The sequence below is a fragment of the Hyla sarda genome, chromosome 7, assembly GCF_029499605.1.
Source record: "Hyla sarda isolate aHylSar1 chromosome 7, aHylSar1.hap1, whole genome shotgun sequence".
Lineage (NCBI taxonomy): Eukaryota > Metazoa > Chordata > Amphibia > Anura > Hylidae > Hyla > Hyla sarda.
The window spans coordinates 52,319,512-52,344,245 of record NC_079195.1 but is presented as its reverse complement, the minus strand read 5'-3'; the positions used below and the strand labels follow the sequence as shown (position 1 = coordinate 52,344,245).

General features: G+C 44.3%; 1 protein-coding gene across 2 annotated transcripts in view; it reads left to right on the top strand.

The window, feature by feature from the left end:
* The window catches only part of BNIP3 (BCL2 interacting protein 3), a 56,482-nt gene that overhangs the window by 7,770 nt on the left and 23,978 nt on the right, over window positions 1-24,734 (top strand). Inside the window, exons 2-3 of one of the 2 annotated variants that reach the window (XM_056529019.1) lie at window positions 11,273-11,453; window positions 18,854-18,938. In XM_056529019.1, the coding sequence (XP_056384994.1) occupies window positions 11,273-11,453; window positions 18,854-18,938 (266 nt within the window). The remainder of the gene's footprint in view (window positions 1-11,272; window positions 11,454-18,853; window positions 18,939-24,734) is intronic. The other variant, XM_056529020.1, reaches the window with a different exon arrangement.

Here is a 24,734-nt window from a genome sequence, read left to right as displayed (position 1 = left end):
GCTCATGGGTGTATAGGAAGAGGTATTATCAGTAGAGAGGGAAGTGCTCATGGGTGTATAGGAAGAGGTAATATCAGTAGAGAGGGAAGTGCTCATGGGTGTATAGGGAGAGGTATTATCAGTAGAGAGGGAAGTGCTCATGGGTGTATAGGAAGAGGTATTATCAGTAGAGAGGGAAGTGCTCATGGGTGTATAGGAAGAGGTATTATCAGTAGAGAGGGAAGTGCTCATGGGTGTATAGGAAGAGGTATTATCAGTAGAGAGGGAAGTGCTCATGCCGCTGTACAGAACACTGGTGAGACCTAACTTGGAATATTATGCGCAGTATTGGAGGCCGTATCTCCAGAAGGATATAGATACTTTGGAGAGAGGTCAGAGAAGATACTAAACTAGTACATGGATTGAAGGATAAAACTTACCAGGAAAGGCTAAAGGACTTTAACATGTATAGAAGAAAGAAGAGACAGAGGGGATATGATAGAGACTTTTAAATACATGAAGGGAATGAACACGATAAAGGAGGAGAGCATATTTAAAGGGGTTCTCCGGTGCTTACACATTTTTTCCCCTATCCAAAGGATAGGGGATAAGATGCCTGATCGCGGGAGTCCTGCCGCTGGGGACCCCCGGGATCATGCACGCGGCACCCTGTTTGTAATTAGTCCCCAGAGCGTGTTCGCTCAGGGTTTGATTACAGGCGACCACCGGGCCGGCGGCGTGTGACGTCACGCCTCCCCCCCATGTGACGTCACGCCTCCGCCCCGGTGTGACGTCACGCCTCCGCCCCTCAATGCAAGGCCCGGTGGTCGCCTGTAATCAAACCCGGAGCGAACACACTCCGGGGACTGATTACAAATGGGGTGCCGCATGCATGATCCCGGGGGTCCCCAGCGGCGGGACTCCCGTGATCAGGCATCTTATCCCCTATCCTTTGGATAGGGGAAAAAGATGTGCAAGCACCGGAGTACCCCTTTAAAGAAGAAAAACTACCACAAGAGGACATAGTTTTAGAGAAGCAAAGATTTCTGCAGTAATATGAGGAAGTATTACTTTACTGAGAGAGTAGTGGGTGCATGGAATAGCCTTCCTGCAGAAGTGGTCGCTGCAGATACAGAAAAGAGGTTTAGGCATATATGGCATGTATAAGACTATACTTCATGTAAGATAGGCCATGGACTATTTAGAATATTGGGCAGGCAGACTAGATGGGCACAAGATTCTTATCTGCAGACACATTCTATGTTTCAATATTTTTAAATATAACATTAGAATGTGGCAGGCGCTATCTGTGAAGAGTCTCTGGAGTAGTCATGCAAACCATCCAGAGTGGTATCTGGTACGCAAAAGAAGATGAGGTAAGTACGGTTTACTTACTGAACATGAGCAGTTTCTAAACAACCTGTGGCACAGCTCTAGCCTATTTTCATACATTTACGCCAACTCCAATTATTGTTGAAGCTAGCCATGTGGGGTCAGCATAAAATGAACACACATTTGGCACCTTTTAGACACTGTCACTACCACTGTCTGTTGGATAGATAGGACCAAAACTTGCTGGGCTGCTTAGGTCATCATAGAATCTACTGATGCATTTCAAGCCTCTTATAATACACGGTCAACTCTTCTTACCTTTCTCCACAATTGGGGTGGGGGGGGGGGGGGCAAAAAGGGTTCAGAAATCCTTTCATTCCTAATAGATGTAATGGATGCAAGTCCACAGTTCTGGCAGGACTGCGCTTGGGGTGAACATACATTATTGGTGACTCCTTCAGCTACACAGGTTGGCACCACTGGCAGTGGCGTTCATTATTTATTAAGTAGGCAGGGGTCAAGTCCTGGGAGAAAAGTGTGGGAACTCACCCAAGATTTCCACTTAAGGGCTGGTCCTGCAGGACTCTTGCTAATAGGAACAGTGTTCCTGCTGTGGGAAAAGTGCAGGAACTCACCCAAGATTTCCACTTAAAGGGGTACTCCGGTTTAACTGGTGGCAGAAAGTTAAACATATTTGTAAATTACTTCTATTAAAAAATCTTAATCCTTCCAGTACTTATTAGCTGCTGAATGCTACAGAGGAAATTCCTTTCTTTTTGGAACACTGATGACATCACAAACACAGTGCTCTCTGCTGACATCTCTGTTCATTTTAGCAACCGTGCATAGCAGATGTATGCTTAGGGCAGCCTGGTGGCTCAACAATAAATAAAGCGTTGTTATTATTATAATAACACCAGCAGAGAGCACTGTGCTCGTGATGTCTTCAGAGAGCATTCCAAAAAGAAAAGAATTTCCTCCGTAGTATTCAGCAGCTAATAAGTACAGAAAGGATTAAGATTTTTTAATAAAAGTAATTTACAAATATGTTTAACTTACTGCCACCAGTTGATTTAAAAGAAAAAAGGTTTTCACCGGAGTACCCCTTTAAGGGCTGGTCCTGCAGGACTCCTGCTAATTAGAACTGTGTTCCTGCTGTGGGAAAAGGGCAGGAACTCCGTTCCCATGCATTCTTGCAGGACTTGAGCCCTAGAAGTAGGGTAGTAAACATCATACAACACATGTCAACTAGAAACATTAGAAGAGACCACCCCCTTGTCCTATGACCTTATCGGACCCTAACAGACCGCTATTTTAATCCGCAGTTATTGACTTGCTGCTTCTATAATAAGAAGAGCATGATAAGAACCTAGCCGGGTAAACTAGTACATCTGATCTGTATAACAAGTCAGGAAACCCCTTTCCCTCCTCCATAAGATATCTCCACAGCTGCAATGTAAATGCTTGTCTTATGCTGTAAGGTAAAGCTTGGCTCCTGCAGTTCACCATGATACAAGAAGTATAACTTATTATTCCTATAAGCTAGCCGATAGGGTTAAGAAATATATTTCTAAACTGATTAATTAAATGGATACTCAGCCCCTTGACATCTTATCCCCTATCAAAAAAGCAGGGAATAAGATGTCTGATTGCGGAGGTTGCCCATAGCAACCAATCAGATTGCTTCTTTCATTTTTAAAAAGGCCTCTGAAAGATGAAAGAAGCGATCTGATTGGTTGTTATGGGCAACTCAGCAACTTTTCCTCTGGACAGGTTTTGTTAAATATCCCCCTATGTTTAGAAAGCTGGGTTCCCAAGGTGGAGCTCGTGATGTCATGCCACGCCCCCTTGTGATGTCACACCACACCCCCTTCAATCATGTCTATGGGAGGGGTGTGGCATGATGTCCTGCCGCCAGGACCGCCCCCCCCGCAATCTCCGTGCAGCACCCCGCGTTCTAAACAGCATGGGGGAGATTTATCAAAACCTGTCCGGAGGAAAAGTTGCTGAGTTGCCCATAGCAACCAATCAACTTAATTTTTGAAAAGGCCTCCGAAAAATGAAAGTAGCGATCTGATTGGTTGCTATGGGCAACTTAGCAACTTTTCCTTTGGATGGGGGATAAGATGTCTAGGGACGGAGTATCCCTTTAAATCACTATGTTCTTGGTCTTAATTGATTTTGTATAAATTTGAAAAATAACATTTAAGGCCTCCCTTTACATATGTCAAGCGTCTGGTGGCGTATCCCTCAGGCACTGTAGAAAAAGCAGCAGAAACTAAATGAGGAAATGTTCCCATTTATTCGAATGAGACAGTTCACATTCATCTGGTGTCTCGAGTTGGACGCCGGACAGTGGGACACACCGCATGGGAATACATCTTACTGCATTTTCCTGTCCCGCATGCCTAATTATGAACACCGGATCCTAAACAACTGCTGAATCTTGATGTACCGTATTTTTCGCCATATAAGATGCTCCGGCATATAAGACGCACCCAATAAACCGTTGGCTGTCCGGGCATGCCAGGAGTTGTAGTTTTGCAACATCTGGAGGTCCTCAGGTTGAAGACCACTGGTATAGGAGGTAATACTCATGTGTCCCGCCGCTCCGGACCCGTCACCGATCATCACCGCTGCCCTGGATGTTGCCCTCTATCGCTGTCACCACGTCCCCGGGGTGTCCCCGTCGCTCCGGAAAGTCTCTGCTGCCAGTATCCTCACTCTCCGTCGCTACGCACGCCGCTACACACGCCGCTCCTATTGGATGACGGGACGGCGTGCACGATGACGTGATGACGGCGAAGGAGAGGCGCCGGCCATGCAGGGGATCCCAGCACGGAGCGGACACCGAGGAGGGAGGTACGGTCCCTCCCGGTGTCCTGTAAGCTGTTCGGGACACCGCGGCGGTCCCAAACAGCCCAACTGAGCAGCCGGCATAGTGTCACTTTCGCTTCAGACGCGACGGTCAGCTTTGATCGCCGCATCTGAAGGGTTAATACAGGGCATCACCGCGATCGGTGATGTCCTGTATTAGCCGCAGGTCCCGGCCGTTGATGGCCGCAGGGACCGCCGTGATAAGACAGGGTTTTAATGTGTATTTGCCGTATGAGACGCACCAACTTTCCCCCCCAGTTTTGGGGAAGAAAAAGTGCGTCTTATACAGCGAAAAATACGGTACTTTTGTCATTGTTTGTGGCACCAGTATAGGCTGAGCCAGACACTGGACATATGTGGACACATCCGAAGAAAAAAAAAGTTTTTAAAAATGATAGTTGCACAAGACAAATCATTAAATTCTATAATGGAGAGTTTCTTTTAGCATGGGCAGAATGTTGTCACTTTCTAGAACACTGACCAGTGTTGACAGTGAATCATTGCAGCAACATCTCTGTACATTGCATCATTGGCCATTTATCCAGGTCATAGTGTTATGAAGAACTGCCAAGAATTGTTCAATCTTTCATAATACTCGAAGAGTTAACTCAGCATAAAATCACTAGAGGGAACAACTTTTTATGAATCTTTTTCTTAATTCCCACAGTCGCCTACAAGCAAAGTTCCTGCAAAAGTTACAGACTGTAAGGGGTCACAGTAGATGGTGGATGATGACGTGAGCCTTGCCAGGGAGCGGAGTCTAAGGTGCCGCTGGTTTTCACCAGAGCCTGCCGCAAAGCAGGATGTCCTTGCTGCAGCAGGCAGCACCCAGGTTGCTACCCCTGGCATGACTCGTCCACACAGGTTGCTGGGATGTGGCATGGCACAAAAGGAAACAGGCAAGACGTGGTCAAGGTAGCAGTAGGTCAGGGCAGGCGGCACAGGTGCAGGATCAGGTAACGGAACAAGAATCAGGTACACGGATATCAGGAACACAGGAACACAGAATGCTTTCTCTAGGGAACAAGGCAACAAAGATCCGTCAGGGAACAAAGGGAGGAGCTAATACTTAAAGGGGTACTCCGGTGGAAAACTTTTTTTTTTTTTATCAACTGGTGCCAGAAAGTTAAACAGATTTGTAAATTACTTCTACTAAAAAATCTTAATCCTTCCAGTACTTATTAGCTGCTGAATACTACAGAGGAAATTATTTTCTTTTTGGAACATAGTGCTCTCTGCTGACATCATGACCACAGTGCTCTCTGCTGACACCTCTGTCCATTTTAAGAACTGTCAAGAGTAGGATAAAATTCCCCATAGAAAACATATGCTGCTCTGGACAGTTCCTAAAATGGACAGAGATGTCAGCAGAGAGCACTGTAGTCATGATGTCAGCAGAGAGCACTGTGTTCCAAAAAGAAAATAATTTCCTCTGTACTATTCAGCAGCTAATAAGTACTGGAAGAATTAAGATTTTTTAATAGAAGTAATTTACAGATCTGTTTAACTTTCTGGCACCTATTGATTAAAAAAAAAAAGTTTTCTACTGGAGTACCCCTTTAAAGACAAGATGCAGGTGTAGACACTTAATTAATTGAGTACTGGCCCTTTCAATGTAAGAGCTCGGGAACAGAAAGACCAGGGAGGTGAGTGATGGGCTTGGAGTCCCGCGATGCGAATCCCAGCCCCGCCGGCAGCGGGGACGTGACAAGAGAGGGCTCACGGCCAGCGTGTCTGGCCGGAGCGCAGATGTTACACTGACTACTAGCACAGAGAAGGAAGAAGCTGGCAAATACAAAACTAAGCGCAGGGAGAAGCACAAGGAAGCACATAGAACTGACCCTGATAAACTTGTGACGGTGGTGCTCAGCCACAACAAGGTCAAGAATCCAGTAGTAAAAAGAATAATGCAATAGACGGCACTCACCAGGCAGGGGTATATTTACTGACAACAGAGAAACATCTCACAGGTAGCAGGCGGGGGAGCAGTGGTGGAGGACGGGGCTAGCCCCGTCCTCCACCACTGCTCCCCTGCCTGCTACCGCTCCCCCGCCTGCTACCTGTGAGATGTTCCTCTGTTGTCAATAAATATACCCCTTCCTGGTGAGTGCCGTCTATTGCATTATTCTTTTTACTACTGATATCTATAACAGACATGGCTGCTCCAATAGCTGGGCCCCAATTCGAAAAGGTGTAACAGGTCCCCCAACTGCAATGTGTTTCTTATTATATTGGTGTATTTAATGTAACAGAGAGGCTTTTGGACCCCCTCAGGCACTAGGACATGTGTGAATACTACCTTTGTACCCTCTACAGCGACTGTATGTGCCTGGTTGGAAAGTATAAAAATGTTCAAAGTGGGTAGGGGGCGCTCCTGATATTTTAGCACTGGACCACCAATGTGTTAAAATGGCCCTTGAATTTTCTATGATCTATACAAGTAGATATACCAAACACTAGAACATCAAAACTGTAATAACTACTTTATTTATATAGCGCCAATATATTCCGTAGCACTCTACAGAGCTCCCTGTCCTCAATGGGGCTCACAATCTAAATTCACCTGTCCGTATCTTTGGGAGTATGGAATATTTTGTTAGATATATTTTTGTAGCATTATGTGTAGCAGTATCTTCTGTAGCATTATATGTACTAATATAGGGGGAGATTTATCAAAACCTGTGCAGAGGAAAATTTGCCCAGTTGCCCATAGCAACCAATCAGATCGCTGCTTTCATTTTTAACGAGGCCTCTGCAAAATAAAAGGAGCAATCTGATTGGTTGCTATGGGCAACTGGGCAAATTTTCCTCTGCACAGGTTTTGATAAACCTCCCCCTATAACTGGAGGAAACCTATGCAAACACAGAGAAAACATACAATTTCCTTCCGTGAAGTTGTCTGTTGGGGGATTTGAACCCAGGACCCCAGTGATGTAAGGCAACAGTGCTAACCTGAGCCTTGAGTTAAACTCGCTTTAACAAATGATGTCAATATATCTGCTACATTATTAGCAAGTATGTAAACATGGAAGTACTAAAGCTGGCACTGCCTGAGCCTCCGTGGCATAAACAAGGCGGGCAGCCAAGTTTTCCGCTAGGCTATTAAAGCGACACAACCTGCAACAATGGACGGAGCAAACGCTTCATTCCCTTTAATTAGCTAATAAGCGGGTTAAAGATTTCTAGATGTATGACTCGCTATGTGGAGGTTGGTTTTCTAGTAACATCTCAGGACGGATTGTATTGCTATTTTTAAGTGAACTTTTGTTCTCTCGCCTCCGGCGTAAGGTGAAAACAAATGACATGTGACTAGGAGTCATTTGATTTCCACATACAGTACAGTCTGTTTGCATAGAGAGGAACGATGACTGTGATAACACAAGATATGTTTCCCGGTGACGTGAGGTATGTTCTCATTGCTTCTGGTAAATATTGTCGCTGTTGTGGAGGTTAATAATAAAACGGATGGTGCTTGTCCTGAGGGCTGAACCAAAGTAACCTTTATCCTCGCATTTGTCTATTGCACAGAAATGACCGAAACTGAGATAATTCTCTTGGCATTTTACTAAATTGTAGCAGTGGAGAAAATGTCTCCAATTTTGGTATATACTGCAAATTCAATGTGTTTACAGCATGGATGTCAAGAAAGTTTAGATCAATATACAGCAGTCCCTCAACTTACAATACCCAATGGTTTCAGAATGTCCATTTCTGCTGATCCCCCCCCCCCCCCCCAGAAAAGTGAAGATTAAAGAAAAATAACACACACAGTTTCCCAAAAAAGTATAATGAAGTTGCCCTCACCTAGTGTCCAAAGGAGCAGCTAAGGCCCCTTTCACATTACCATTATGACCTGGTAGTGTGACGGCCATCAGGGCCGCCGGGGAGAATAGCGGGAGAAAGCATAGTGCTTGCACCATCTTTTTCTCCTGCTATTTTCTCTGAAAATAGCTGTGCCCCACGTACCCCATTCACTATAATCGAGTCCATCGGGACCCGTTATTGCCTGTTGCACTCCGTTAAAATGACGGCCGTCAAACTCCAGAATAAAAAAAGAGAGAGTTTGATGGACGTTACTGACGGGGCGCATATAGTGTGAATGTAGCCTAACACTGGCACAGGTAAAGAGTAGTGCAGAACATGTAGTACAACCCTGTACTGTAGGGAGGCACTACCAGACAGCCAGTCAGTGCATGCACTTCAGTAGTACAGGGGTTTTACTTGTGAAATGTCCATTCTGATTGGTTGGTTCTTACGGCCATTGACACTTTTTGCAGATCTGGACTGTCTTTAGCATTGTATGTTGGGTATGGTTTCAAGTTCCAATGGTCCAGAAAAGACTGAAAATATTGTAACCCGAGGCCATTGTAAGTTGAGGGACCATGGTAACATATCTGTATTCTCTCAATGGAAGGCAATGCAGTTCAAAGATATACAGTAGATCTGCCTGTCGTACTCTATGAAGTACAGATCCGTGTCTTCCCTACATATATGAATAACTTCTATACATTTATCTCTATATTTACAAGACAATTACTGACTGTACTGTATATGTATCTTCTATAGGGACATTATGGATATATAACTTAAAAGGGGTATTAAAACAATTTTAAATAAAACAGCAGGGGTAGGTGCTATAGAAAAGAGTAGGACTAGCCCCGTTCTTGACTGGTCCCCCGCACCACCTGTTCACCTCATCCGGTACCCTGATCTTCTTTATTCTTGCTTTCGAGATGAGCACTTGGAGAAGGACCTGCTCTCTCAGCCAATGTCACTGCATGACTCCTCCTGCAAAAGTGGTTGCTGAAGATACAGCAACGAAATTTAGGCATGTATGGGATAGGCATAGGACTATCCTTCATGTAAGATACGCAATGGACTATTCAGAATATTGGGCAGGCAGACTAGATGGGCCGAAAGATTCTTATCTGTAACCAATAACCTGTGGCACAGCTCCAACTCCAATTATTGTTGAAGCTAGCCATGTGGGGTCAGCATAAAATGAACACACATTTGGCCCCTTTTAGACACTGTCACTACCACTGTCTGTTGGATAGATAGGACCATAACTTGCTGGGCTGCTTAGGTCATCCTAGAAGCTACTGATGCATTTCAAGCCCATAATTGCTCTTATAATACACGGTCGACTCATTCTACTTTTCTCCACAGTTGGGGGGGAGGGGGGGGGGGGCGGACTAAAAGAGTTCAGAAATCCTTTCATACCAACAAAATCGCTAATAGATGTAATGGATGCAAGCCCACAGTTCAGGCAGGACTGCGGTTGGGGCGAACATACATTATTGGTGACTCCTTCATCTACACAGGTTGGCACCACTGGCAGTGGCAATCATTATTTATTAAGTAGGTAGGGGTCAAGTCCTGGGAGAAAAATGTGGGAACTCACCCAAGATTTCCACTTAAGGGCTGGTCCTGCAGGACTCCTGCTAGTTGGAACAGTGTTCCTGCTGTGGGAAAAGTGCAGGAACTCCGTTCCCATGTGTTCCTGCAGGACTTGAGCCCTGGAAGTAGGGTAGTAATCATCATACAACACATGTTAACTAGAAACATTAGAAGAGACCACCCCCTTGTCCTGTGACTTTATCGGACCCTAACAGACCGCTATTTTAATCCGCAGTTATTGACTTGCTGATTCTATAATAAGAAGAGCATGATAAGAACCTAGCTGGGTAAACTAGTACATCTGATCTGTATAACAAGTCAGGAAACCCCTTTCCCTCCTCCATAAGATATCTCCACAGCTGCAATGTAAATGCTTGTCTTATGCTGTAAGGTAAAGCTTGGTTCCTGCAGTTCCACATGATACAAGAAGTTTAAAGGGGTTCTCCACCATAAAGAGATTTTAGCACGTACCTGGTAGATAGTAATGGACGGGAGGACGGGAGGTGCTTGTCTTGGGGCTAAATGACTATGTCATGAGATTACCATAACACTGTGGCTAGCTTTTTGTGAATTGGTATTTCCTGTTTGAGTTTTTCTTTTTTGACTATAAATCCCATAATTCCATTTTTCTCCCTCCCACACATCAGCCACCCCACCCACTGAAACATAAATGAGCTGCATCCATTCAAAAGACCTGTGGTTTTCAATCAGGGTGCCTACAGCTGTTGCATTAGTGGGTAATTGATCTCTCTCCCACCAAGCGATCGCTCCACCCATTGAAGCAGATAGGCTCCCTGTCATCAGCTGACTAGTGATGTCAGGTCTCGGCCGCATTGCAACCTGGGAAAAATCTGAGACAACAGTAATTTTGCATGCTGGTAAAAATAAATATTGGGGTGAAAAATCACAGAAGAATTGGGAGAAAACCGTCACACACAGGTACAGACACTATATTATGAACTACACTAACTTTACAGCCCCTGTAGCATTCAAAGGATAGGGGATAAAATGTCTGATCATGGGGGTTGCCCATAGCAACCAATCAGATCACTTCTTTCATTTTTAAAAAGGCCTCTGAAAAATGAAAGACGCAATCTGATTGGTTGCTATGGGCAACTCAGCAACTTTTCCTCTGGACAGGTTTTGTTAAATATCCCCTTATGTTTAGAAAGCTGGGTTCCCAAGGTGGAGGTCATGATGTCATGCCTCGCCCCCTCATGATGTCACACCACCCCCCCTTCATTCATGTCTATGGGAGGGGCGTGGCATGACGTCATGGCCCCGCTGCGGGAACCAACATTCTAAACATACTGTTTAGAATGCTGGGTGTTGCACAGAGATCGAAAGGATTCTTGGCGGCGGGATCCCCCGCGATCAGACATCTTATCCCCTATCCTTGGGATGTCTAGGGGTGGAGTACCCCTGTAAATCAATATGTTATACTTGATCTTAATAGATTTTGTATAAATTAGAAAAATAACATTCAAGGCCCCCTTTACATATGTCTAGTTGCGTTTCTAGTGGAAAAGAGTAGGACTAGCTCATTCTTGACTGGTCCCCCGCACCACCCATTCGCCTCCATCCGGTACCCTGATCTTCTTTATTCGCGATGAGCACTTGGAGAAGGACCTGCTTTCCCAGACAATGTCATTGTATGACTCTTGTGCTCTTGTGTTCTGACCAGCAGGTTCCTGGGTAGAGCTGCATTTCACCAATAACGGTAATGGTGGCTTAACAATGGTGGGAGGACAAGAACCGGGGCCAGCCTCGATCTCCATTCACAATGGGGACATGGAGAAGATATTATTGGATGCTCAACATGAGTCTGGCAGGAGCAGCTCCAGAGAGAGTTCCCATTGTGATAGGTAAGATTTCATTATATCATTCCATATACAGTATAGTTGCTCACAAGTCCAAACTAATATCTAATGTCATAATCCTGGATACCTGCATACCTACCTTGGATGTTTGTTGAGACTTAAAATACCATCATGGCTCTCATCCGTGACTTAAACGGGTCTCACGTGTTCATGGCAAAAACAGCACTGCAGACTACACCCATGAAAAGCACCAGAACCCTGGTGGAACAGAAGCAAATGGGAATGTGAAGAAAGCCCTAGCTAAGTGGGGTTAAAGGGGTATTCCGGGCAAAAACATTTTATCCCCTATACAAAGGATAGAGGATAAGATGTCTGATCGCGGGGGGCCCACTGCTGAGACCCCCTGCAATCTCCCTGCAGCACTCGCATTCTGTGCGGGGACTGCGTCTCTAGTTTCGGAAACCTCTGGGTTTTTGGGACAGGAGACGTGACGTCACGCCACGCCGCCTCCATTCATGTCTATGGGAGGGGGCGTGAAGGCCGTCACGCCCCCTCCCATAGACATGAATGGAGGCGGCGTGGCATGACGTCACATCCCCAGTCCCGTAAACCTGGAGGTTTCCGAAACTGGAGATTCAGCACCCGCATAGAATGCGGGTGCTACAGGGAGATAGGGGATAAAATATTTTTGCCCGGAATACCCCTTTAAGGGACTAGCAATATATATACAAGAAGGGGGTCTGACCAGGGGCATAGCTTTACAGGTAGCAGAGGTTACAGTCGCACCGGGGCCCTGGTGCCTAAGGGGGCCCCAAAGCACATCTGCCCCATAAAAAAGCAGTACAATAATGGGGCCCTGTTGCAGATTTTGCATCGGGGCCCCTAAGCTACAAGCTACGCCTCTGGGACTGACCCATGGGACCTCCAGTAATCAGGAGGCACCTGTAAGAGTTTATTGTATATATGTATGTAATGTATGTACAGTGCCATACATATGAGTGAGGCCGCACCTGGTACTGCAGCTCAGCCCTGTTTTTTTTTTTTTTTTTTTTTTATAACTATTTATTTGCATAGAAATTTCATCTTGCCTCAGCATACAGTCAGTCATCAAATGAAACAAAGGATAACATTGTTATTTACAAATAGCTTTGCATGAACTTCAAACACAACTATAAATCCGACATCAGAGGGAGATTCGGACACCGGCACTACTGTCTCTGTATTAGACACTTGGAGAATCACACAATCTGGTGAAGGCTTCCACAAACAGAGGCTTGAAAGGCTTGTGCATAAGACTATGGGGGGTGCTCACATTAATAAGGTATAGTTCACATCAAATATTCCATGAAAGAGAAGTGTGAAAAAATGGAGCACTCACCCCAAAAGTAGTCTTGTAGTAACTTTATTCCATGACGGACATCACAGTACACAATCAGGTGCAGGATATTCAGGTGCAGACATGAGGCGGGGGTAGACAAGCAGACGGAGGAGCAACAATTGTTTCACGCTGTGAAGCGCTTCCTCGAGCTCCAAACCGACGCCATCGCGTGGCAGCACATTTAAATGCACCGGGTAACGTCACTCATAATGAATACAAACAGGTAAGTGTGAATACATTAAAATACAACTAAAAGTGACATGTGTGATCAACAAACAATGCTTAAAACCAATTCTTACTCAGCTTGTTACTATTTCATATGAAAACTCCTAATTCGTTCTTATCATTAAAACCGAGTGGGCCCATCGCGTCTAATCTCATGATCCAACGGGCTTCTGCTTGCATAAGTGCTGCATGTCTATCTCTGCCCCGCTCTGGCATATCAACTCGTTCGATGCCAGCGAATTTTAAACATGAGGTATCGCTTGCATGGACCTGTCTCTTATGATGTATTAGTTTTAAGACGCCTGTTCCAGATTGTATGGAGCGAATGTGTTCCTTCATTCTGACAATCATTTGTCGCTTTGTTACAATTGTTACAAGTACAAATCACTTTGAAGGAAATTAAACGTGACAAATATGTGAGAGATAAACGAGATTTCAAAACTAAAACTGAATTTTCCTGGTCTAAACATTAATATAACCAAGGTCAGAAGAATAGAGGTGGAAAAAATAAATATCCGAAGAGTTCAGACTTTCTCACTACTGAATCAGAGACTAGTTTGTCTGATGAAGGAACGGATAATTAAAGCAAACACTGCCTCCGGTCACTTCCCTTTAGGAAGAGAATCCACCGAGGAGGCAGAAGAAGAAAATCAAAGAAGACAACCATGGAGAAATGTCAGGAAGAAGAAAAAGACTGTAACTTGGAACAACTAGATGCAGATCAATTGGTTTGAATACTGACTTTTCCTGAGCATAACTCACTAATCTTACTGATATTGCCCTGACCGAATCTTGTGTCTCTGCTCTAGAGAAGGGATTAAATTTTGGTATCACTGAGCCGCTTAAGCTTGAGCAATTTGAGATTGATTTTTTCAGGGCAATACGTAAATTGAACTTAAAGAAGTATTTTTCTGTTAAGGGCAATACAGATGTACACACCGAGCAGACTAAAGAGGGTGAGTTGCCTTGTCATATAGGTCCCTTGGGTTTTTCCGTGCCAGAGGAGTTTACAAAAACTGACATAGATTGTGCCAAAATGCTAGTGGAGTTATCTGAAGGTGACTTCTGCTTTGCCTCGCCCATGGCTGTGGGGTCCAAACTGTTTCAAGGGGGCAATAAATCTACCTTTCACCCCCCCCACACACACACACACAAACACTATCCCTGGCAGTCCAATTGACATTTTTAGTAAAACAGTGATGCGCGAGGTAAAGGCTCTTAAGTATCCGGAACACATGCTTAACTAATCTAACAAAAAAAGGAAATAACTTACAGCATTAGCAAGTAGGGAAGATGTCCTTATTACAAAGGCTGATAAGGGGGGGGGGGGTGATCTGTTGTGATCTGGAAGTAGGAAGATCATGATTATGAGATTTACAGGCAGCTAAACGACACTGCTACATATCAAATACTCACAGGAGATCCAACACAAAAGATCATTAGTAACTTAAGATCATTGTTGAGGAGAGGAGTGGAGATAGGGTTAATATATGAACAAATGGCTGAGAAACTCATCCCCCGTTTTCCAAGAAAACCTTATCTATTCATAATTCCCAAGATTCATAAGTCGCTGAGCCGACCTCCGGGACGCCCCATTGTCACAGGGATCGGCTCGGCGCTTGAAAGCCTGTCAGCTTTCCTAGACTGGACCTTGTCTCTCATACTTAAACTATTACCTTCTTTTTTGAGAGATACTAGCGACCTTATTGCTTCCCTCAAAGATTTTGTCTGGTGTGAACAATACAAACTGGCATCAATTGATGTGGAGTGCCTGTACACCCGCATCCTCACGATGCAGATGTACAGGCGATCCAAGAATGCCTCTCATTCACAGGCAAATCCCAGTCATACATTTAATTTGTTAGTGAAGCCCTGTATTTTGTCTTAAATAATAACACTTTTCAGCATGATGGTAGATGGTATGCCCAGAAAAATGGTACTGTGGTGGGTACTCCGGTATCCTGTAGTTATGCGAATATTTTTTTGTCAGTTTTTGAGCACAGATTCGTCTTCACTTCCTCCAACCCCTTTATTGGGCAAATTAAACTTTTTTTTTAACGTTTTGTAGATGATATTTTTATTATTTGGGATGGAAGTGAAGACAAATTTTTGGCTTTTGTAACTCATCTCAATACTGTTAATGATGTTAACATGGCATTCCCTTCTCTTTTTGGGAACAAATCCCTGGACTTCATTGATGTCAACATTTCAATCAAAAATAACACCATAATTACATCTTCTTTTAGGAAATCCACTTCTAAAAATGCACTGTTGCACTTTAAAGGGGTATTTTGGGCAACAGTATATTAGCCCCTATCCAAAGGATAGGGGATAAGATGTCTGATCACAGGGGGGCCCGCTGCTGAGACCCCCCACGATCTCCCTGCAGCACTTGCATTCTATGCGGGGACTGCGTCTCTAGTTTCGGAAACCTCCGGGTTTCCGGGACTGGGGACGTAATGTCATGCCACGCCCCCTCCATTTATGTCTATGGGAGGGGGCGTGACGGCTGGAATGCGGGTGCTGCAGGGAGATAGCCGGGGGGGTCTCAGCAGCTGGCCCCCCGCGATCAGACATCTTATCCCCTATCCTTTGGATAGGGGATAAAATATATTTGAACGGAATACCCCTTTAAGAGCTCTCACCCAGCCCATGTCAAAAAAAGCATTCCCTATGGACAATTTGTCTGTATCAAGAGAATCAACAGCAATAGGGAAATTTTTCTAATACAGGCACAGAAATTGACTTCCTGTTTCTTGGAACGGGGGTATCCAGCCACATTAGTGAGAGAAGCATTCAATAAAGTGGAACAAAAAAACAGAGAAGAACTCTTACATAACCATAAAAAGAAAAACAAATCACCCAGTCAATCTGACAGATTCACTTTTTTATTCAAAAATACACCGATGAATGAAACAGTGAAAAATATTGAAAAAATGGTATTCTCAACTCACCACCCCTAGGACAGCATTCAGATGGATTTGTAGATATTCAGCAGGTCTGTAGATATCGGGAGCACGGAGGCAGCCATGACTAAGGACTCCAAAAACCTATAGTCACTTATCGCAGGAATAAAACCCTCTAATAAATAATACCAAAAAAGGACACAAGCAGAAGAGTAACTGGTTAACTGATTCTCATCCATTAGGCAACTTTAAATGTGGAAATTGCTCTTTATGCCAGTCCAATATTACCAGTAACATTCTGAAACTAGGTAGCAAATATATACAATTGACACAGTTCATAACCTGAAAAACGACCCATGTGGTATATTGGCTTTTTTTTTTTATGTCGGAAAGACAAAGCGACAAATGATTGTCAGAATGAAGGAACACATTCGCTCCATACAATCGGGAACAGGCGTCTTAAAACTAATACATCATAAGAGACAGGTCCATGCAAGCGATACCTTGTGTTTAAAATTCGCTGGCATCGAACGAGTTGATATGCCAGAGCGGGGTGGAGATAGACATGCAGCACTTATGCAAGCAGAAGCCCGTTGGATCATGAGATTAGACGCGATGGGCCCACTCGGCTTTAATGATAAGAACAAATTAGGAGTTTTCATAAGAAATAGTAACAAGCTGAGTAAGAATTGGTTTTAAGCATTGTTTGTTGATCACACATGTTACTTTTAGTTGTATTTTAATGTATTCACACACTTACCTGTTTGCATTCATTATGAGTGACGTTACCTGGTGCATTTAAATGTGCTGCCACGCGATGGTGTCGGTTTGGAGCCCGAGAAAGCGCTTCACAGCGTGAAACAATTGTTGCTCCTCCGTCTGTTTGTCTACCCCCGCCTCATGTCTGCACCTAAATATCCTGCACCTGATCGTGTACTGTGATGTCCGTCATGGAATACAGTTACTACAAGACTACAAAGTGAAGCAAGAAAGAGAGCACTCAGGAAGCAATATCACCTTCTACGACTTACAGCAAGGTCCTCGGCAACCTATCTCAATGTCTCCTGCGGGGTGCACACACACAAGCATGAAGCATCAATATGAAAAAAAGCAAAGAACACGTAGGTGCACTCACCACTGAGCAGAGATGGTCAGGTATGGGAGTCTGGTAACAGGATGCCGGGTCACGGCATAGGCGCTGGTGTGTAGTGCTCGGAGCACCTACGTGTTCTTTGCTTTTTTTCATATTATTACTACAAGACTACTTTTGGGGTGAGTGCTCCTTTTTTTTCAGACTTCTCTTTCATGGAACAACTATGAATCCTTTTACTTGACAAAATATTAGATATCTTACTCATAATCAGGCCCTATTCAGCCAACATGCCCAAATCAGATTGAATTTATATTCATTACCCCTTTTGCTGTAAATGGCCCTATCCCATGCCACCACTGTCTCCATCTTCCTAATAAATTCTTCCTTTGTAGGTGGTTTTGAGTCTTCCCAACATTGAGTAATTAGTTTCCTAGCATTATATAGCAATCTACCCACTGCCGTTTTGTGATTCTCCTCTATGGCCAAATCCTCAATATAGCCCAAAATACATATCTTAAATTCATTAGGAACTGTTACTGTTAAGGATTCTGGGATATAATCTAATATGAATTTCCAGTATTTCTTAATATGAAAGTATGTGGATAAGATCTGCATCTATGTGAGAGCAACGTGGGCACTTGGAATCCTCTGTAAGGCCAAATTTAAAAAGGAAAGCAGAGGTTTGGTATACTTTGTAAAGCATATATATTTGAGAAAGTCTAGCCTCCTCCCTCAAAGACTGATTTGGAACAGATTCCGGGATAAACTTCCACTGCTTATTAGTCACTCTCATAGCCCAGCCCTGTTAAAGCGGTACTCCGGTGGGAAACAACTTTTTTTAAATCAACTGGTGCCAGAAAGTTAAACAGATTTGTAAATTACTTCTATTTAAAAATCTTAATCCTTCCAGTACTTATCAGCTGCTGTATGCTCCACAGGAAGTTCTTTGCTTTGTAAATTTTTTTTCTGTCTGACCACAGTGTTCTCTGCTGACACCTCTGTCCATGTCAGGAACTGTCCAGAGCAAGAGCAAATCCCCATAGCAAACATCTCCTGCTCTTGACAGTTCCTGACATGGACAGAGGTGTCAGCAGAGAGCACTGTGGGCAGACAGAAAAAAAAATTCAATAAGAAAAGAGCTTCCTGTGGAGCATACAGAAGCTGATAAGTACTGGAAGGATTAAGATTTTTAAATAGAAGTAATTTACAAATCTGTTTAACTTTCTGGCACCAGTTGATTTAAAAAATAAATAAATAAAGGTTTTCCACTGAAGTACCCCTTTAAAGGTGCTGAATCGGAGAACCAAACACAGATGCTGCCCTTAAATTCTGCTGATTGAAGAAGTCCTGGTGGTCAGACCCCAATAATCATACATTGGTGACTTATCCCAGTGGTCTTCAAACTGTGGCCCTCCAGATTATGCAAAACGACAACTCCCAGCTTGCCCGGACAGCCAACGGCTGTCCGGGCATACTGGGAATTGTCGTTTTGCAACATCCAGACAGCCACAGATTGGAGACCACTGCCCTCTCCTAAGGACAACCCCTTTATCGGTTTCGGCTGTTTGCTTGCATTAGACAATTTTTTGTTGAGGCTGACCTCTTGCATTGGCTTACCGCCATATAAAGATACAAAATTACCATAAAAATGACAACAAATTAAGCCAACTAGGTGGATTCCAAAAGCATTGTCATAATATTCAATAGCGTTCTTACTGAAATCTCACCGATAACAAAAAAAATTAACCAATATGCATATCCGGCTCTTTGTCACTATGTATAAGATTTCATAAACCATTTCTCAGTTTGTTCTAATGTGTTGACTATTTCTTGATTTTTTAAGTCCACCGCGATCTCAAACACCTCAAAGCATTCAAAGACTGAGCGACACTGACACCCATGGGAGTAAAGAGAAGAGCAGCTCGCAGGTACATAATAGTTTGAATACTACATATAATGCTACAGAATATACTGCTACATGTAATGCTACAAAAAGATATCTAACAAAATCTAACAGTTTAATAATCTGATAAAAAAAATGGGGATTGTGTGAGATTTACAGTCTTTTTTCCAGAAAAAGCACCACACTTGTCTAGAGGGTGTGAGAGGTATTGCAGCTCAGCTTCGTTTGCTTTAAAGGAGATATCTTATGGAATAAAACTTATCCCTTATCTACAGGATAGGGGATAAGTTTTAGGTCACGGAGGGTCCGAGTACTGGGGCTCCCCGCAATCTCCTGTATGGAGCCCCGTCTCTCCTGTGGAGCGGCGTGTCACCCCCTCTCCATATATCTCTATGGAATAGCCGAAGAAAGCCGGCTCTCCCATAGAGATATATGGAAACGTGCCACTCCACGGGAGAGCCGGGGCTCCATACAGGAGATCGCAGGGGACCTCAGCGCTCAGATTTCTGCGGCTAGGGGATACATCTTTTTTCCATGAGACTGCTCTTTTAACCCCTTAAGGACGGAGCCCATTTTCACCTTTAGGACGAAGCCCTTTTTTGCAAATCTGACCACTGTCACTTTAAACATTAATAACTCTGGAATGCTTTTAGTTATGATTCTGATTCCGACATTGTTTTTTCGTGACATATTCTACTTTAACATAGTGGTAAATTTTTGTGGTAACTTGCATCCTTTCTTGGTGAAAAATCTCAAAATTTGATGAAAAAATTAAAAATTTTGCATTTTTCTAACTTTGAAGCTCTCTGTTTGTAAGGAAAATGGATATTCCAAATAATTTTTTTTGGGTTCACATATACAATATGTCTACTTTATGATTGCATCATAAAATTGACGAGTTTTTACTTTTGGAAGACACCAGAGGGCTTCAAAGTTCAGCAGCAATGTTCTAATTTTTCACAAAATTTTCAAACTCGCAATTTTTCAGGGACCAGTTCAGGTTTGAAGTGGATTTGAAGGGTCTTCATATTAGAAATACCCCATAAATGACCCCATTATAAAAACTGCATCCCCCAAAGTATTCAAAATTAGATTCAGTAAATGTTTTAACCCTTTAGGTGTTTCACAGGAAAAGCAGCAAAGTGAAGGAGAAAATTCAAAATCTTCATTTTTTACACTCGCATGTTCTTGTAGACCCAATTTTTTTATTTTTACAAGGGGTAAAAGGAGAAAATGTATACTTATATTTGTAGCCCAATTTCTCTTGAGTAAGCACATACCTCATATGTCTATGTAAAGTGTTCGGCGGGCGCAGTAGAGGGCTCAGAAGCGAAGGAGCGACAAGGGGATTTCAGAGAGTACGCTTTTCTGAAATGGTTTTTGGGGGCATGTTGCATTTAGGAAGCCCCTATGGTGCCAGAACAGCAAAAAAAAAAAAAAAAACACATGGCATACCATTTTGAAAACTAGACCCCTTGAGGAACATAACAAGGAATAAAGTGAGCCTTAATACCCCACAGGTGTTTCACGACTTTTGCATATGTAAAAAAAAAAAAAAAAAAAATCACTAAAATGTTGGTTTTCCCCCAAATTTCACATTTTTTAAATGGTTAATAGGAGAAAAGACCCCCCAAAATTTGTAACCCCATCTCTTCTGAGTATGGAGGTACCCCATAAGTGGACCTGAAGTGCACTGCGGGCGAACTACAATGCTCAGAAGGGAAGGCGTCATATTTGGCTTTTTGAGAGCAAATTTTGCTCGGGGGGCATGTCGCATTTAGGAATCCCCTATGGTGCCAGAACAGCAAAATAACCCCCACATGGCATACCATTTTGGAAACTAGACCCCTCACAGAATGTAATGAGGGGTACAGTGAGCATTTACCCCCCACTGGTGTCTGACAGATCTTTGGAACAGTGGGCTGTGCAAAATTTTTCATTTTCACGGACCACTGTTCCAAAGATCCGTCAGACACCTGTGGGGTGTAAATTCTCACTGCACTCCTCATTACATTCCGTGAGGGGTGTAGTTTCCGAAATGGGGTCACATGTGGGTGTGTTTTTTTTTTGCGTTTGTTAGAACCGCTGTAACAATCAGCCACCTCTGTGCAAATCACCTCAAATGTACATGCTGCACTCTCCCTTCTGGGCCTTGTTGTGCGCCCCCAGAGCACTTTGCGCCCACATATGGGGTATCTCCGTACTCGGAAGAAATTGCGTTACAAATTTTGGGGGGCGTTTTTCCCTTTTACCTCTTGTGAAAATGAAAAGTATAGGGCAACACCAGCATGTTAGTGTAAAATTTTTTATTTTTTTACACTAACATGCTGGTGTAGACCCCAACTGTTCCTTTTCATAAGGGGTAAAAGGAGAAAAAGCCCCCCCAAATTTGTTAGGCAATTTCTCCCGAGTACGGCGATACCCCATATGTGACCCTATTCTGTTGCCTTGAAATACGACAGGGCTCCAAAGTGAGAGCGCCATGCGCATTTGAGGCCTGAATTAGGGACATGCATAGGGGTGGACATAGGGGTATTCTATGCCAGTGATTCCCAAACAGGGTGCCTCCAGCTGTTGCTAAACTCCCAGCATGCTTGGACAGTCAATTGCTGTCCAGAAATGCTGGGAGTTTTTGTTTTGCAACAGCTGGAGGCTCCATCTTAGAAACACTGCCATACAATACGTTTTTCATTTTTATTGGAGAGGGGGGTGGTGGGGGGGCAGTGTACGTGTGTATATGTAGTGTTTTACTCTTTATTTTATGTTAGTGTAGTGTAGTGTTTTTAGGTTACATTCACACTGGGAGTCTCCCGCTAGGAGTTTGAGCTGCGACGGAAAATTTGCCGCAGCTCAAATTTGTAGCGGGGAACTCACTGTAATCTACCGCCAGTGTGAATGTAGCCTGTACATTCACACGGGAGGGGGGTCAAAACTACAACTCCCAGCATGCACTGACAGACCATGCATGCTGGGAGTTGTAGTTTTGCAACAGCTGGAGGCACACTGGCTGGAAAACCTTGAGTTAGGTTCTATGACCTAACTCAGTATTTTCCAACCAGTGTGCCTCCAGCTGTTGCAAAACTGCAACTCCCAGCATGTACTGATTGCGGAAGGGCATGCTGGGAGATGTAGTTATGCAATGGCTGGAGGCACGCAAGTACAACTCCCAGCATGCCAAAACAGCCTTATGCTGTTCCTGAATGCTGGGAGTTGTAGTTTTGCAAGATTTAGAGGGGTTCAAGTTGTAAATCACTGTCCAGTGGTCTCAAAACTGTGGCCCTCCAGATGTTGCAAAACTACAACTCGCAGCATGCCCAGACAGCAAACTGCTGTCTGGGCATGCTGAGAGTTGTAGTTTTGCAACATATGGAGGGCTACAGTTTGAGACCACTTAGTGATCTACAACCTGAACCCCTCTAAATATTGCAAAACTACAAGTCCCAGCATGCCCGCACAGCAAACAGCTGTCTGGGCATGCCGGGAGTTGTAGTTTTGCAACATCTGGAGGGCCACGGTTTAGAGACCACTGTAAACTGTGGCCCTCCGGATGTTGCTAGGCAGCAACTCACCTAGCAGGACCCGGAAGCCGCCGCCGCCGCACGTGGGGGATCCCCGCATGGAGGATCGCGATCCGGGATCCAGGTAGGGACCTTCGGCGCCGACCTTCCCTGGACGGTTCCCCCGTTTTGCCCGGACACCGATAGGTGGGCAATGCGGGGGAACCGAACTTTAACCCCCCCTCCCCCGGTCTGCTATCGGTCGGTCGCTCGGCCGACCAATAGCAGGGATAGGAGGGGTGGCACCCTGCCACCAAACTCCTATCCCTTTAGGGGGATCGAGGGTGTCTCGGACACCTACGATCCCTCTTATTTTCCGGGTCACCGGGTCACCAGTGACCCGTATGACCCGGAATCGCGCAGATCGCAGGTCTGAATTGACCTGCGATTTGCGCGCATCGCGGTCATGGGGGGGTCTCAGGACCCCCCTCGGCGATGTGTCAGGATGCCTGCTGTTAGATAACAGCAGTCATCCCGGCCCGATCACCGCTACCGGTGACGCGGCGCTCCCGGAACCCCGCGACGTACATGTACGTCGCCGCGCGCCAAGTGACACTTCGCGGCGCCGTACATGTACGTCGCTCATCGTGAAGGGGTTAAATGGGCACTCTCATTAACTAATTTTTGCTATTGCACTTAAAAAAAGGAATGTTTATGTTTTATTTGTGTTCAAAAAAGCTGCCACTAGGTGTCTCCCTACTTTTCCAGAGCACATAGTACTTTATGCAAGTCCGGCCCCTCGCCAGCTTTATTAGACAAGTTGCAGGATAAATAAAAACATAAGACAGGAGCAAACGAAAACCTAGACTGTCTAGTCACTAACTAAACAATCCAGCATGCCCTGACTATCAACTGGTGGGCTTTTCTCGGCCATTTAAACTTATGCCCCTGCAACCTTCTACTCACTGTTCACACACAGCATTTGCAACGTCTTGCTGTGTGTCTTGTCCACACTTCACTGTTGGGACCACTCACAGCTCGGGCTGTGTGTTTCTCACCGGGACCCCTGCCTCACCCCTACAGCCATATTGCTGTCTTCTGGAGAGAGCACCAACTATTCTGTCTGACTTCCTTTTAAACACACTTCCCCTTTCTGCTACCTATACACACCAGCCTGATCCCCTCTTCTAGGGTGGAGCTGTGGTCTGTAACCTTGACAACGAGCTATCAGCTAGGAAAGGAAAAGAGCAGGAATATCACTGTGCACTCACTACTTTACATTGTAGCAGAGGGTCATTTCTTCAGTGTTGTCACATGAAAAGACTTAATAAAATATTTACAAAAATTTTAGGGGTTTGCTTACTTATGTGAGATACTGTACATTGGGGATTTTAGACTGCAAGTTTTATGTTAAAGATTTTATGACACAGATTTTATGCTATATACTGGTATATTCACAGGTAGCATATATACGCTGCAGACTTTATGTTGCTTATTTTATGCTGTGTTAATCAATGGGAATAAAAAAATGAAACACTACATAAAATCTGCAGTATAAACTCCACAGCATGTACGCTATGTGTGACCATACCCTGATGGTATAAGAGAGCTTGAGTGCAGATTGGGTGTCTCTGTATGCTCACGCAAAGCCTAATAGGTAGTATGGGCAAACAGGAAACCAATATAAAGTGCTGGCAGACATCACACTGTTTGCCTGCTTTATTCAGGAAGGCCAAAAGGCCAAAGATAAAAAGGTATGTATGGGGAAAAAATGATTGAGATTGACCTGGTCACATTGTGCTGGTACCTTTGAGCATGTTACAGAATTTTATGTGTGAAACTTTAGGTACACTTTAAATCAGGGTTAAAGGGGCACTCCGCCAACAATCATCTTTTCCCTTATCCAAAGTGTCTCCGGCGTGGCACCCCAGTCATCCGTGCATGGAGCGAGCTCCGCTCCGTGCTGAATGACTGTTGACTACAGCCGCCACGCCCCCTCCCATAGACATGAATGGAAGGGGCGTGCCATGGAGGGGGCATAGCATGGCTCCAAGCTTCCATGTTCTGGACGCCAACGCTGCCGGACCGAAGATTGCAGGGGTCCCCAGTGACGGGACCCCTGTGATCAGACATCTTATCCCCTATCCTTTGGATTGGGGATAATATATTTTTCGACGAAGTACCCCTTTAAGCTGCAATACCATAGCCAGCCGATTGACGCCATTTCTGAAATAAAAACAGCTAGTTTTGCTAATATGTTAATTGTCCCTTAATCCTGCTTGTTAGCTACAATTCTATGCAGTAATTTGGCTGCAAACATTATG